At 50.1% G+C, this 13,274-nt stretch overlaps 1 protein-coding gene across 2 annotated transcripts in view; it reads right to left on the bottom strand.

Annotated features, from left to right (window-relative positions):
• The window catches only part of ANKDD1A (ankyrin repeat and death domain containing 1A), a 46,701-nt gene extending 35,801 nt beyond the window's left edge, over positions 1 to 10,900 (bottom strand). The window contains exons 1-3 of one of the 2 annotated variants that reach the window (XM_064361420.1): positions 10,856 to 10,900; positions 6,813 to 6,916; positions 4,885 to 4,983 (exon numbers count right to left, since the gene is read on the bottom strand). In XM_064361420.1, the coding sequence (XP_064217490.1) occupies positions 4,885 to 4,983; positions 6,813 to 6,916; positions 10,856 to 10,889 (237 nt within the window). In that variant the 5' untranslated portion in view covers positions 10,890 to 10,900. The remainder of the gene's footprint in view (positions 1 to 4,884; positions 4,984 to 6,812; positions 6,917 to 10,855) is intronic. The other variant, XM_012443126.2, reaches the window with a different exon arrangement.
• Between the last annotated feature and the right edge of the window lie 2,374 nt (positions 10,901 to 13,274).

The raw sequence follows: 13,274 nt of genomic DNA, 5'->3' as shown, positions 1-13,274 counted from the left end.
CCACTACACTCCAGCCTGAGCGACAAAGCCAGACTTTGTATCAAAAAATTTTATTTAATATTTTAAGAAATGTCTGCCATTTATTCTCATCACCATTTCATAAAGAAAGGCCATTTTAAAAGAAAAAATTTGTAAGGAACCAATCTTAGAATATTTTCTTGACAAATAAAACTTCATAACTGGGCATGGTGGTTCACAACTGTAATCCCAACACTCTGAAATGAGAATCACTTGAGCCCAGAAGTTTGATACCAGACTGGGAAAAATAAAGGGACCCTATCTCTATAGACATTTTTTAAAAAATAAGCCAGGTATGGTGGCACACCCCTGTGGTCCCAGCTACTTGGGAGGCTGTGGTGGAAGGATCACTTGAGCCCAGAAGGTAGAGGCTGCAATGAGCTGTGATCCTACCACTGTACTCCAGCCTTGGTGACAGAGCAAAACCCTGTCTCAAAAACAAACAAACCAAAAAACAAAAAACAAACGTAGCTTCATGAAAAATACATTGTCTTTGTTTTCTGGTTTGCTATGACTGGTGAAGACCTTATCCTGGACTGGTGTTTAAGAATGGACTGTTTAAATCTCCCATAGAGGCCAGGCATGGTGGCTCATGCCTGTAATCACAGCACTTTGGGAGGGGCCAATGTGGGAGGATTGCTTGAGCCTAGGAGTTCAAGACCAGCCTGGGAAACATAGTGAGACTTATCGCTACAAAAACATTAATTAGCTGGGCATGGTGGTGCATGCCTGTAGCCCCAGCTACTTGGGAGGCTGAGGTGAGAGATCATTTGAACCCGGGAGGCAAAGGTTGCAGTGAGCCAAAATTGCACCACTGCACTCCAGCCTGGGCGACGGAGCAAAAGCCTGTCTCAAAAATAAATAAATATCCCATAGAATATCTTCAAGGCAGATAGCTTAAATCTGCAGTACCACACCACCTCACGAGACACCACTGCAGTCAAACACTGGCTTCTGTTAGAAATGCCTCCTCAGCCAGATGCAGTGGCTCACACCTGTAATTCCAGCACTTTGGAAGGCTGAGGCAAGTGGATCACCTGAGGTCAGGAGTTCGAGACCAGCCTGACCAACATGGAGAAATCCCGTCTCTACAAAAATACAAAATTAGCTGGGTGTGGTGGCATGCACCTGTAATCCCAGCTACTCAGGAGGTTAAGGCAGGAGAATCACTGGAATCCAGGAGGCAGAAGTTGCGGTGAGCTGAGATCGCACCATTGCACTCCAGCCTGGGGAACAAGAGCGAAACTCCATCTCAAAAAAGAAAAACAAATGCCTCCTCGAGCTCTACTGAAATCTGAACTCCTGCAATTTCCATCCCACCAACCCTCTGGAGCAACTGAAAATATATCGATGCCTCCACTAAGGGCAGCCCCACGCCTGTCTGCAGGATGCTCCTCCTCGACATCTGCACAGTGTTCCAGGGTCCCCAGAGCCCCTTCGATGACCTTCACTGTAGGAGGGCTCTGCACTTGCCTCCACCTCCCTGGAGTCTTTTCTTCTCTGTAAAGAGCACCCCCAGGCCTCCAAACTCAGCTCTAGGGATACATCAAGAGTCAGCCAGATCCTGGAAATGGTTTTTTGCAGTGCCTCCTTGGGTGTGGCTCCACTAGGAGCCTTTGTGAGGGGTACCAGGAAAAGAGGTCTTAGTGGCTGGCACCAGAATTCCTCTTAGGGAGGGAACTGTGTTTGGGTAAAAGCCTTGACAAAGGGTTGAGATAAAAGGTGAAACCCAGAGGGGACTCACTGATCAGCAGGCTCCCAAGCATCCAAAGAGAATTTCACTGCTCAGCTTTAGAAACAGGTGGGAATTTAGGCTGGGCACGGTGGCTCAGGACTGTAATCCCAGCACTTTGGGAGGCCGAGGCAGGCAGATCACCTGAGGTTGGGAGTTCAAGACCAGCTTGACCAACATGGAGAAACCCTGTCTCTACTAAAAAAAAAAAAAAAATACAAAAATTTTTTTTTAAAAAGGCGGGAATTTGGAGGCAGGAGGGAGGCACTGCAGACAAGGACAGCACTGGAGAGAGGAGGGGAGCAGAGGCTGGGGACAAAACAAGGAAAGGACTAAGGGCCTTTAAAGAGCAGAATGTCAAAGAAGGGATTTCAGGATTTTTACACTGTGTTCATGTGTGACGTAGGTCCCCTCTATTTCCCAGTTTGGAAAGCCATCCCACACCACAAGCCTTGTGTAAATGGAGTCCCTGGAAACCATGTTTGGGATGACGCCAGGGTGGAGTCAAAGGACGATCTGCAAAGTTTCAAGAGGACACCAAAAGTTGACCAGAAGCTGGAAGGAAGAGCCAGCAGGGACCACAAGAATTTAAGTTCTTCCTCCTGAAATCCTAGGGAAGGTGTCGGACCCAGCATACAGCCTCAAATAAGGGTCTATCACCCAAGATGGGGGCGTATATTTTTTTAATTAAAAATAATATAACAATAACAAAAAAAATGAGGGTCTACAGCTGGCCTTAAGAAGAGCCAAAGAGGCCAGGTGACCCGGCACTGGCTCAGAGCTCAGCTCCTGGTAGAAAATCAGCAACTGTGGGCTGGGTGCAGGAGGGAGGAAAAAGAACCAGCACAGACAGAGTCCAGAGAGAGGAAAATAAAAAGAGTGAAGGCTCAGGACTGGGGGAGGGAGAGCCATGGGAGCCAGAGCCTCCTGACAGCGGGGTCTCCTGGGATACATCACGGTCCTAAACCAGCTTTCCCCACATACATAGTTCCTAGGAACTGTCCAGGCCAGAGTCCTGCGGCATATCACTAGAGACCTTCCTCCAACAACAGGATGTCCCTTCTCCAGCATCTCCTGAACCCCGTGACTACAGCAGGCAAGCCCACCAGGCTGTCTTATTTTTCAAAATGTTATTGATTGCCATTTGCAAAAGAAACAGAGAGGATTCTTATTTTTGTTTGTTTGTTTGTTTTTTGTTTTTTTGAGATGGAGTCTCGCTCTGTAGCCCAGGCTGGAGTGCAGTGGCACAATCTCAGCTCACTTCAACCTCCACCTCCAGGGTCCTGGTTCAAGCAATTCTCCTACCTCAGCCTCCCAAGTAGCTGGGATTACAGGCACGAGGCACCATGCCCAGCTGATTTTTGTATTTTTTTTAGTAGAGATGGGGTTTCACCATGTTGGCCAGTCTGGTCTTGAACTCCTGACCTTGTGATCCACCCACTTCAGCCTCCCAAAGTGCTGGGATTATAGGCGTGTATCACCACACCCGGCTAATTTTTGTATTTTTAGTAGAGACAGGGTTTCACCATGTTAGCCAGGCTGGTCTTGAACTCTTGACCTCAGGTGATCCTCCCGCCTTGGCCTCCCAAAATGCTGGGATTACTGGTGTGAGCCACTGCGCCCGGCCAACAGAGAGGATTTCTAAAAGGGCCCCCTCTTACTGTTCTCCCTCATAGCATCTTTTCTTACTAAACCCCTGAAGGAAGACATAACAGCACAGTGGTGATAGTGAGGGTCTTTGTAGGTATAAATAGTTGATGCAAGAGGCTCCAGTGTTTCACCAGGGAGCTCAGACTAAGGATCCTAGACGTCTGCTCCTAAAGGCATCCCTACATGAGACCTAAGCAGGCACAGGGAGGAGACAGGATTGAGGAATGGAGAGGTAAGGGTTGCTGCCTCACCTCAACCCCAACTAGTAATCAAGCCCCCACATGGTGGGGCCTGGGAGCAGAGAGAAGCCAAAGCAAAGAAAACTGTTTCTGTGGACCATTAAGTCACTGCAGGGAGGTTTACCTATTTATTTATTTACTATTTATTTTTGAGATGGAGTCTTGCACTGTCCCCCAGGCTGGAGTGCAGTGGCACAATCTCAGCTCACTGCAACCTCTACTTCCCAGGTTCAAGCTATTCTCCTGCCTCAGCCTCCCAAGTAGCTGGGACTACCGGCGCATGCCACCATGCCTGGCTAATTTTTTGTATTTTTAGTAGAGATGGGGTTTCACTGTGTTAGCCAGGATGGTCTTGATCTCCTGACATCATGATCTGCCCAAAGTGCTCCTCGGCCGCCCAAAGTGCTCCTCGGCCTCCCAAAGTGCTGGGATTACAGGCGTGAGCCACTGAACCTGGCCAGTTTTTTTTATTTTAAAATTTTTATCTATTTATTTATTTAGACACCAGGTTATAAGACTGGCTAATTTTTATATTTTTCGTAGAGACAGAGTTTGGCTGTGTTGCCCAGGCTTGTCTCAAACTCTTGGGCTCAAGTGATCCACCTACTTGGCCTCCCAAAGTGCTGCGATTACAGGCGTAAGCCACAGCACCCAGCCTTTTTTAAATTTAAATTTAGACAAAGCTGTAAGTGTATCCCTTTCAAATGTCATTATTAAATTCAGCCCATTTCCCAAACCTGTAGAAATAATTTTGTAGACCCCATTACTCTTCAGTGCTCTCTCTCAGCAATACACTGCCTGCCAGTTGGTTAACTAAAACTATTAGTCTTTATCCAAGGCTTTGATTAAAGTGTTATCCAGGGCAGAGCCCTGTGGCATATCATGAGAGACTTTCCTCCTGGAGCCTTTGCTAATCAGGCCTCTATCAATCCACCCAATTATCTGTTCTACAGCCCTCTCCCTGTTCACGTGGCATCATGAGGGACTGAAAAGGCTCTCAGATAACCAGAAGGCCTTTGAGAGTGGAAAGCTCTTCATTACTGTACAGGAGGAAAACAGAATCAGTGTGGTGTCCCTGGCGCCTGAACCCTTTGACTCCCTGCCACTCTGCACCTGAATGTCTGCATCTTAGCAGCAATCTCAGCAACCGGCTCATAGACCCAGAGAGATCTCCAGTGCCCCCCACCACCCTGAGACAGACAGAAAGACACACACACACAGACGTGCCTCCGTGAGGGCCCCTACCGCATCCTCCTCGTCCACAGCAGCCTCGTGCTCCAGGAGCAGACGCACAGCCTGCTCGTGCCCTGAACCTGCAGCCCAGTGCAGGGCCACCCTGCCAACCTGCCCAGAGGGAGATGACACTTGTCAGGTGCAGCTGCCACCTGGCTGCCTGGACCACTTCCCACACACTCCCCCAGGACAGCTGCTCTGCAGGCTGGAAGGGTCTTTGCTGGCTCTGGTGACCAGCTGGCTGGGGACCCAGCCCCATTCTGCCCCATGCTCCTCTCCTACCTGGCCACCAACGCCAACATAGTAAAATGACTGGACCCATCTGTCCCCTCCTGAAACTCTTCACAGTTTCCTGTGGCTCTCAGGATAAACTCTTAACCCGGGGGATGATGAGGCTCTGCATGCTCTGGGGCTGCCCACCACTGCTTCACAGAAATGCCAAGCAGCTTCCCACCTCTAGGCCTTTTCCTGCTGTTCTCCCTGCTGGGCAGCCAGCCCCGTGTGGCCAAGGATTATCCTCCAAGTCCCTGAGAGGCACCAGAGTGCCTGGGTTCTGTCCCCTTCTGTCTCTCAGAACAGGGTTGAAGGGGTCTGATGCCCCACCTCATTCTCAGGCAGTTCATCACTTCATCCAAGTAGGCCTGGGGGAAGCCGGCCTGTGTCCCCTGCGCCCGCTTCTCCCATCTGTAGTTTTCAGCTTATGAGGGGACAATGAAAGGAAGCACGAGTTTTCTGTGTGGTCTCAGGCAAGCCACGTCCCCTCTCTGGAGCCCAGCTGTTCCTTCCTTCCTCAGGGCTTCTGCCCATGCCATTCCCTCTGCCTGGAACACCACCCTTCACCTGGCTCCTCAAAAATGCCACTTCCAGCAGGGTGAGGTGGCTCACGCCTGTAATCCCAGCACTTTTGGAGGCTGAGGTGGGAGGACCGCTTGAGTCCAGGAGTTTGAGACCAGCCCAAGCAACATAGCAAGACCTCTGTCTCTAGAAAAAATACAAAAATTAGCCTGGCATGGTGGTGCATGCCTATAGTCAGCTACTGGGAAGGCTGAGGTGGGAGGATCACCTGAGCCCTGGAAGGTCAAGGCTGCAGTAAGCTGTGATTGCTCCACTGCATTCCAGCCTGGGTGATGTGAGTTCCTGTCTCAAAAAAAAGAAAAAAAGCCACTTTCTGCTGAGCGCGGTGGCTCATGCCTATAATTCCAGCACTTTGGGAGGCTGAGGCAAGCGGATCACCTGTGGTCTGGAGTTTGAGAACAGCTTGACCAACATGGGAAAACCCCGTCTCTACTAAAATTCAAAATTAGCCAGGCATGGTGGCACATGCCTGTAATCCCAGCTATTCGGGAGGCTGAGGCAGGAGAATTGCTTGAATCTGGGAGGCAGAGGTTGTGGTGAGCCGAGATCACACCATTGCACTCCAGACTGGGCAACAAGAGCAAAATTCCATCTCACACACAAAAAAAAAAAAAGAAAAAGAAAAAAAGCCACTTCCTTGGGAGGCTTTTCCTTACCCTCCTGCACACACTCTTATGACAACTTATCACAGAGGGAATGAATTGTGTGTGGGATGCTTTGTGTAATGTCTATCCTCCTATTTTGCCCATCTGCCAGCTTCTGGCTGCCGATCTTTGACCTTGGCCCTCCTGTCTCTAACCTCCCTTCCTTGCGTATACCTCTCAGATGGGTCCCAGAAGTTAATAGTTTGACCTCTGGAATTGCTCAAGCCTGGCTTGGAATCCTAACCCTGACCTTGGATGGGGCCCAACCACTCTAAGCCTCAGATTCCTGGAGACAATGCAGGCCCTGAGGACAGAGCCTGAACCTCTGTCCAAGTTAACACAGCCAATGTGCCTGCCTGTAGCTCAAATGAACTGTTCCGTGTACTGGCATTATCATGACACTATCCCAGGTGCCAGGATTCAGAGGAGCCCATTACGCACGTGGTCTCTGGCCCTGGTGTTAACCCTCCTCCCAATCAACTCCTGCATCGTGCTGATGTTGTTCCGGCGGGCGGCCTCATGGAGCTGCCTCTCCAGAGGAAGCACTAGGGGGAGAAAATGGGGTGCATAATGAGGGGAAGGATCCCCCACACTGCAGACAGGAGAGGTAAACAGTCCATTCCCACTCCTGAACATTTCCAGGGTGGGGGTCTTTCAGCTGGGAACGGGGACAGAGCGGCATGGCCCTCCTCTCTCTCAAGGTCAGGGTCCTCCCCAGACAGGCTGCTCTTCCTCACTAACTCACCCCGCAGCCACACAACCAGGACGTGGTAAAACCCTGAAGATGGGAGAGGAGAGCAAGGCCATCCACGGCAGCCTAAATATGTGCCCCATTATCCAAGTTTCACGTGCCCTCCCGAGAGCTGTTCTTGGGGAAGGAATAAAATGAACTCCCTCCGGAGTCAGTAACCACCTTTTCCATGGTGCAGTCTAGTGTAGAAAACAGCCAGGATTTACTGAGCTACCTACTGCAGGCCAGCGCTGAGTGAGGCCAGAGGCATGTTTACCCTACTTCTGTGCCTTCCATTTCCTTGTTCCTCTACCCCTTCTTCCAACCCCTCTGTCACCCAGGCAGGAGTGCAGTGGCACAATCTTGTCTCACTGCAACCTCTGCCTCCCAGGTTCACAGGATTCTCCCACCTCAGCCTCCTCAGTAGCTGGGATTACAACCATACACCACCATGCCTGGTTCATTTTTATATTTTTAGCAGAGACAGGGTTTCACCATGTTGGCCAGGCTGGTCCCCAACTCCTGACCTCAAGTGATCTGCCTGCCTCAGCCTCCCAACATGCTGGGAGGCTCTTCCAACCTCTCTTGCCCAAATCCTAACCAGCTTTCACCTCCCCATGCGGAGGCCAACAATTTTCCTTCTCTGCGGTCTCTCTCTTCTCTGTGCTCCTCTCACCCCCATCGCTGTACATTTAGCACAGAGTGTGAGACTAAAGGGAACCTCAGAGCCCCCCCTGCTAACCCCTATCACATAGCTTTGGGCTCAAGGTCAGACTGCAGGTTAGTGTCTGAGCCAGAAGGACCCAGGCCAGATGGCATCCCACGGGAGCCCCATGCTACCGTCATCCTGACGGCTCTTGATTGTGAGGATGTCTAGTCTCCATCCTCATATCTTTTCATGTCTCATTTCTAATCATTATGTTAGAATGACAGAACAGGAAGGGTCCACCCACAGCTCACAGCAGGCCCAAAGGTGGGCACAGGGAGAAACCCACAAAACTCTGCTTCTGAGCCAGGCATGGTGGCTCATGCATGCAATCCCAGCACTTTCGGAGGCCAAGACAGGAGGATCGCTTGAAGCCAGGAGTTCGAGACCAGCCCGGGCTACAAAGCAAAACCCCCATCTCTACAAAAAAAAGTTTTAAAAAAAATTAGCCAGGTGTGGTGGCACTTGCCTGTAGTCCCAGCTACTCAGGAGGCTGAGGCAAAAGGCTTGCTTGAGCCCAGGAGTTTGAGGCTGCCAATAAGCTATAATTGCACCACTGCGCTCCAGCCTGGGCAACAGAATGAGATCCTGTCTCTAGAAAGAAAACAAAAACAGGCCGGGCACAGTGGCTCATGCCAGTAATCCCAACACTTTGGGAGACCAAGATGGGTGAATCACCTGAGGTCAGGAGTTTGAGACCAACCTAACCAACATGGAGAAACCCCGTCTCTACTAAAAATACAAAATTAGCCAGGTGTGGTGGTGCATGCCTGTAATCCCAAGTAGCTGGGGTTACAGGCATGCGCCACCACAGGCGAGGCAGGCTGAGGCAGGAGAATCGCTTGAACCAGGGAGGCAGAGGCTGTGGTGAGCCGAGATCACGCCATTACACTCCAGCCTGGTGACTGAGCAAGACTCCATCTCAAAAAAAAAAAAAAAAAGAAAAGAAAAAGATAAAAGAAAGAAAGAAAACAAAAACAAAAAAATCTCTGCTTGTATGAGTGACACCAACAATCCCCAGATGAATAGATACCTGTCCCCTCTCCCAAAGGGTTCACACATACTAGCACAGAGGACAAATATTTACTGGCCCTTTGCATAGTCACTGCAGGGCAAGTGACCCCACAGCTTCCATGTTTGGTCCAGTATGAATGTCTGAACCCAGCCCCTTTGTGTATCCAGGGACAGGTGACGAGCATCTTGGTAGGGAAGGCTAAGAGGCACTGAGGTGACAGACAGCCTGCCATGCAGTTTGTTTTTCTGGATAAATTCCACACAGCCTTCTCCAGGTGTGAAAGAGGATCTTGGTCTTTCTGGGGCTTCAGGGATACAACCTGTGGACTTCAGAGTTGCTACCCCAGGGGGCAATCACACAGTCCTGGGTTCAACTCTGGCTGAACCACTTCCTAGCTGTGTGACTGAGGCAGTTTCCTCATCTTCAAAACAGGGGTGTGAGCGTCCCTACAAGATTAACATATTGATTAGAAATGAGATATGAAAAGCCCCTGGCACAGTGTCTGGCACATAATGACCACACCACCACCAGCAGCACCATCATCATCACTATTATTCCTCCAAGGCAAAGGGTCAAATTCTGGTAGCCAAAAAGAGCTGCCAATTCAAGTGTGTGCTTACAGAGGCCTGGGTTCTAGTACCTGCCCGGTCACTTTCCAGCAGCAGGATCCTGGGCTAGTCACATCCCCCTTGCAGGTCTGTTTCTTCCATTGTAAAATTGGGGAAGGGTGAAGAAAGAGATCTGTATAGGTCCCTTCCTAGCTGGCACCCTCTGTCTTAGTGGCAGCTTAGGGGGACTGGCCTGATGTGTATTGGCAAACAGCCAGGTGTCCCAGTGGGAAGCCAGCAGACACTGTGGAGAGCCAGGCCAGAGAAGGTCAAGTTAGAGTGAAATCAAGTCCAGTCTCATCTCTTCCATCCACCTCGCCCTAGGCACCCTCTTTCCAGCCACATCTGATACCCCTGAGCTGACTGAGCCTTTGCCCATGCTGGGTCCTCTGCCCAGAATTCTCTGCTACACACTGCAATGCTCCATTGCTACACTTTCTTTACAGGCCCCCGCAAATCCTCTGACCCTCTGCACCACCGATTCTCTGCCCCAGGCAGAACCATGTACCTACTTTGAAATAATTAGCATCTTGATGGAGCACCCCCACCCCCAACACATCCCTCAGCTGACTAGATGCAGTGTGCCAGCATTTTGCACACTATAGGTCTCAAGGGAATCCCGTGGGCTGCATGATAGGCATTTGAGGGAGAGCCGCGGGATTCAGCTGTCAGGGCTCGGCCAGGGTTCCGAATCGAAGACTCACAGTGCATTCACCGACACAATCCTTCTCTCCTCTCTCCGACAGTGCAGCCAAATCTGCCCCAGGCCAGCTGATACCCACACAGACGCTGCTGCCCGGCCTAGAGGCCCTGGCACTGGGCACACTCCTTGAGGGAGGCTCAGAAGCACCCTCGTCCCACCTGTGGCCAGTCAGGCTCCTCTCCTCTGAGAGTGTGCCCCATCCCATGTGGTCTCCATCCGCTCTCCAGCCCCAGCCTTCCGGGGGAGCTGGGGCCTTCAGCACTTCTACCACTCAATGGCTGTGTGACCTGGCACAACTCATTTAAACACCCTGTGCCTCAGTTTCTCATCTGCAAAATGAAGATAAACTATCCTACCCATATGGCCACAGCGAAGATCAAATTATGTGCCTCTCCTGGGTCAAGGCCTGGCGCACGAAGTACAGCACGCAGTCAAGGATCGCTATTACCTTTATTATTTGTAGCTAACCTCTCCTCAGCTGTTGCCCCTCCCCCCGAGCGCCCCGCTCACTTGGCGGGTGACACCCCCGACTCCCAGACGCACAGGCTAGGTCCCCTCGCCCCGGCGCGCGGACCAGTGACCATTCCGCTCAGAACCACACAGACACCCAAGTCGAAGGCGGCCATTCGCAGGGCGCCAACCTCATCCCTGGCACTCCCCGAACGGATGCGGGAGTCCTCTCAGCCTCCGCCCGCCCCCGTCCCCCGGCCCGACGGACTCACAGCAGTCGGTCTCGCACGCCAGCTCCTCCTGCATCCCGCCGCTACGCCGCCCCTGCGCGCTCTGGTGCCGCGGTGCGTGTGGCGCGCGTCCGCGGGGGCGGGGCCCGGGGAGCCGAGGGGAGGGGGCGGTCGCTCCTTCAGACCCCTCACCGTGCCTGCTAGGAGCGCGGCGGCAGCGGCCACCCCAGTCCTGGACGGGGATGCAGGTCCCTCCTCCTGCTCCCTTAACCTGCCCACCGCTCCGCGGCCGACGCCGAGTTCCGCAGGTGCTCCTGACCCAGCCTCCCCCGCGGGAGCTCGCCCAGCCTCCCAGACCCTGGAGATAGAGGCGCGCAAGGCATCTGGCAGGCTCACCTTCCTCTCCCCGCCTGGGGCGGAGGGATGAGCCTTGGGCAGAAAGTCAGACGCCAAGGACGTGAGCTGGGCTTTGAGGAAGCACAACTTCAGCAGGTCTGCAAGCATATGAAGAGATGGTCGGATTTATCAGTGTTCAGAAAGATGACAATGAGATATCACTTACATCCATTAAGACTGGCAAAAATTAAAAAGCCTGATAATGCCAGATGTCAGCGGACAATATGGAGCTGTCGAGCTGCCATGAGTAGCCTGTGGCTGTTCACGGGCTACTAGAAAATAATCTAGAAAACAGTCTGGCAGTAATGAGGGAAATTAAGGTGAACCCTAAAATCCAGCTCCTTGATATAGATCTCTGAAATTCTCTTGCAGGCCCACAAAGGGACATGTGGGAAGATGTCAGGTGCTGCGTGGCTGTGGGTGCTGGGAGCTGGAGGCAATCTAAGCGCCCTTCATTGTGAGAGCAGGTGGATAAAATGTAGCGCTGTGCAGTTCTCAAAACAAAGGACCCGGTGTATTCATGGCAGTATGGATTTAAACACCTGGTGCTAGGTAGAAAAAGTAAACAACCAAACCAAATAAGACCTAGAAGACAATATTAATAAAAATATTACAAATGCATTTACATCAAATAACAGACTCCCAAAGACACGTAGAACCAAAAAGATACACATTAAATACACCAGAATGGGTTGTACTTCAGACCCTTGGGGAATGTCCATGGCCTTTTTGCCTTAAAGGCATTTACAGCATCTTTAAGTTTAGGGATAATGGGGCCTCAGACATCTCTATCCCAGGACAAGAAGCCAGCAAAATCATGATAGGTGTAGATACTACTTTGGGGACCAAAGGAGGAAGAGCGCCTTTCAGTCATTAGTCCTTAGGATATAGTTCAGGAAGGCTTCCTGAAGAAGGAGGTATTTGGAACGGCCTTTGAAAAATAACATAATGATAACAGCTAACAATGAGCCCTGAGCCAACCCCTCAAAATGGTCTCAAAATAACAACTGCAACATAATAAACCTAAACCTAAACCAGGAAGAAGTTGAAACCCTGAATAGACCAATAACAAGGGCTGAAGTTGAGGCAGCAATCAACAGCCTACCAATCAAAAAAAGCCCAGGTCCATATGGGTTCACAGCAGAATTCTACCAGACATACAAAGAGGAACTGGTACCATTCCTTCTGAAACTATTCCAAACAATCCAAAACGAAGGAATCCTTCCCAGATCATTTTATGAGACCAACATCATCCTGTTACCAAAACCTGGCAGAGACTCAACAAGAAAAGAAAACTACAGGCTAATATCCATGATGAACATAGATGCAAAAATCTTCAATAAAATACTGGGAAACCGATTGCAACAGCACTTCAAAAAGCTTATCCACCATGATCAAGTAGGCTTCGTCCTAGAGATGCAAGGCTGGTTCAACATATGCAAGTCTATTAATCTAATTCACCACATAAACAGAACCAAAGACAAAAACCACATGATTATCTCAATAGATGCAAAATTCAACAGCCCTCAATGCTAAAAACCCTCAATAAACTAGGTACTGATGGAACGTATCTCAAAAATAATAAAAGCTATTTACAACAAACCCACAGCCAATATCATACTGAATGGGCAAAAATTGGAAGTACTCCCTTTGAAATCTGGCACTAGGCAAGGATGTCCTCTCTCACCACTCCTATTCAATATAGTATTGGAAGTTCTAGCCAGAGCAATCAGGCAAGAAAAAGAAATAAAGAGTATTCAATTAGGAAAGGAGAAAGTCAAATTGTCTCTATTTGCAGACGACATGATTGTATGTTTAGAAGACCCCATAGTCTCAGCCCAAAATCTCCTGAAACTGATAAGCAACTTCAGCAAAGTCTCAGGATACAAAATCAATGTGCAAAAATCATAAGCATTCCTATACATCAATAACAGACTTAAAGAGAGCCAAATCAAGAATGAACTGCCATTCACAATTGCTACAAAGAGAATAAAATACCTAGGAATACAACTAACAAAGAATGTAAAAGACCTCTTCAAGGAGAACACTGCTCAATGAAATAAGA

The sequence above is a fragment of the Aotus nancymaae genome, unplaced genomic scaffold (genome assembly GCF_030222135.1).
Source record: "Aotus nancymaae isolate 86718 unplaced genomic scaffold, 86718_ANA_hifiasm-v0.15.2.pri h1tg000041l, whole genome shotgun sequence".
Lineage (NCBI taxonomy): Eukaryota > Metazoa > Chordata > Mammalia > Primates > Aotidae > Aotus > Aotus nancymaae.
Note: the sequence above shows the minus strand (reverse complement) of the source record. Positions and strands in the feature narration are given on the sequence as shown.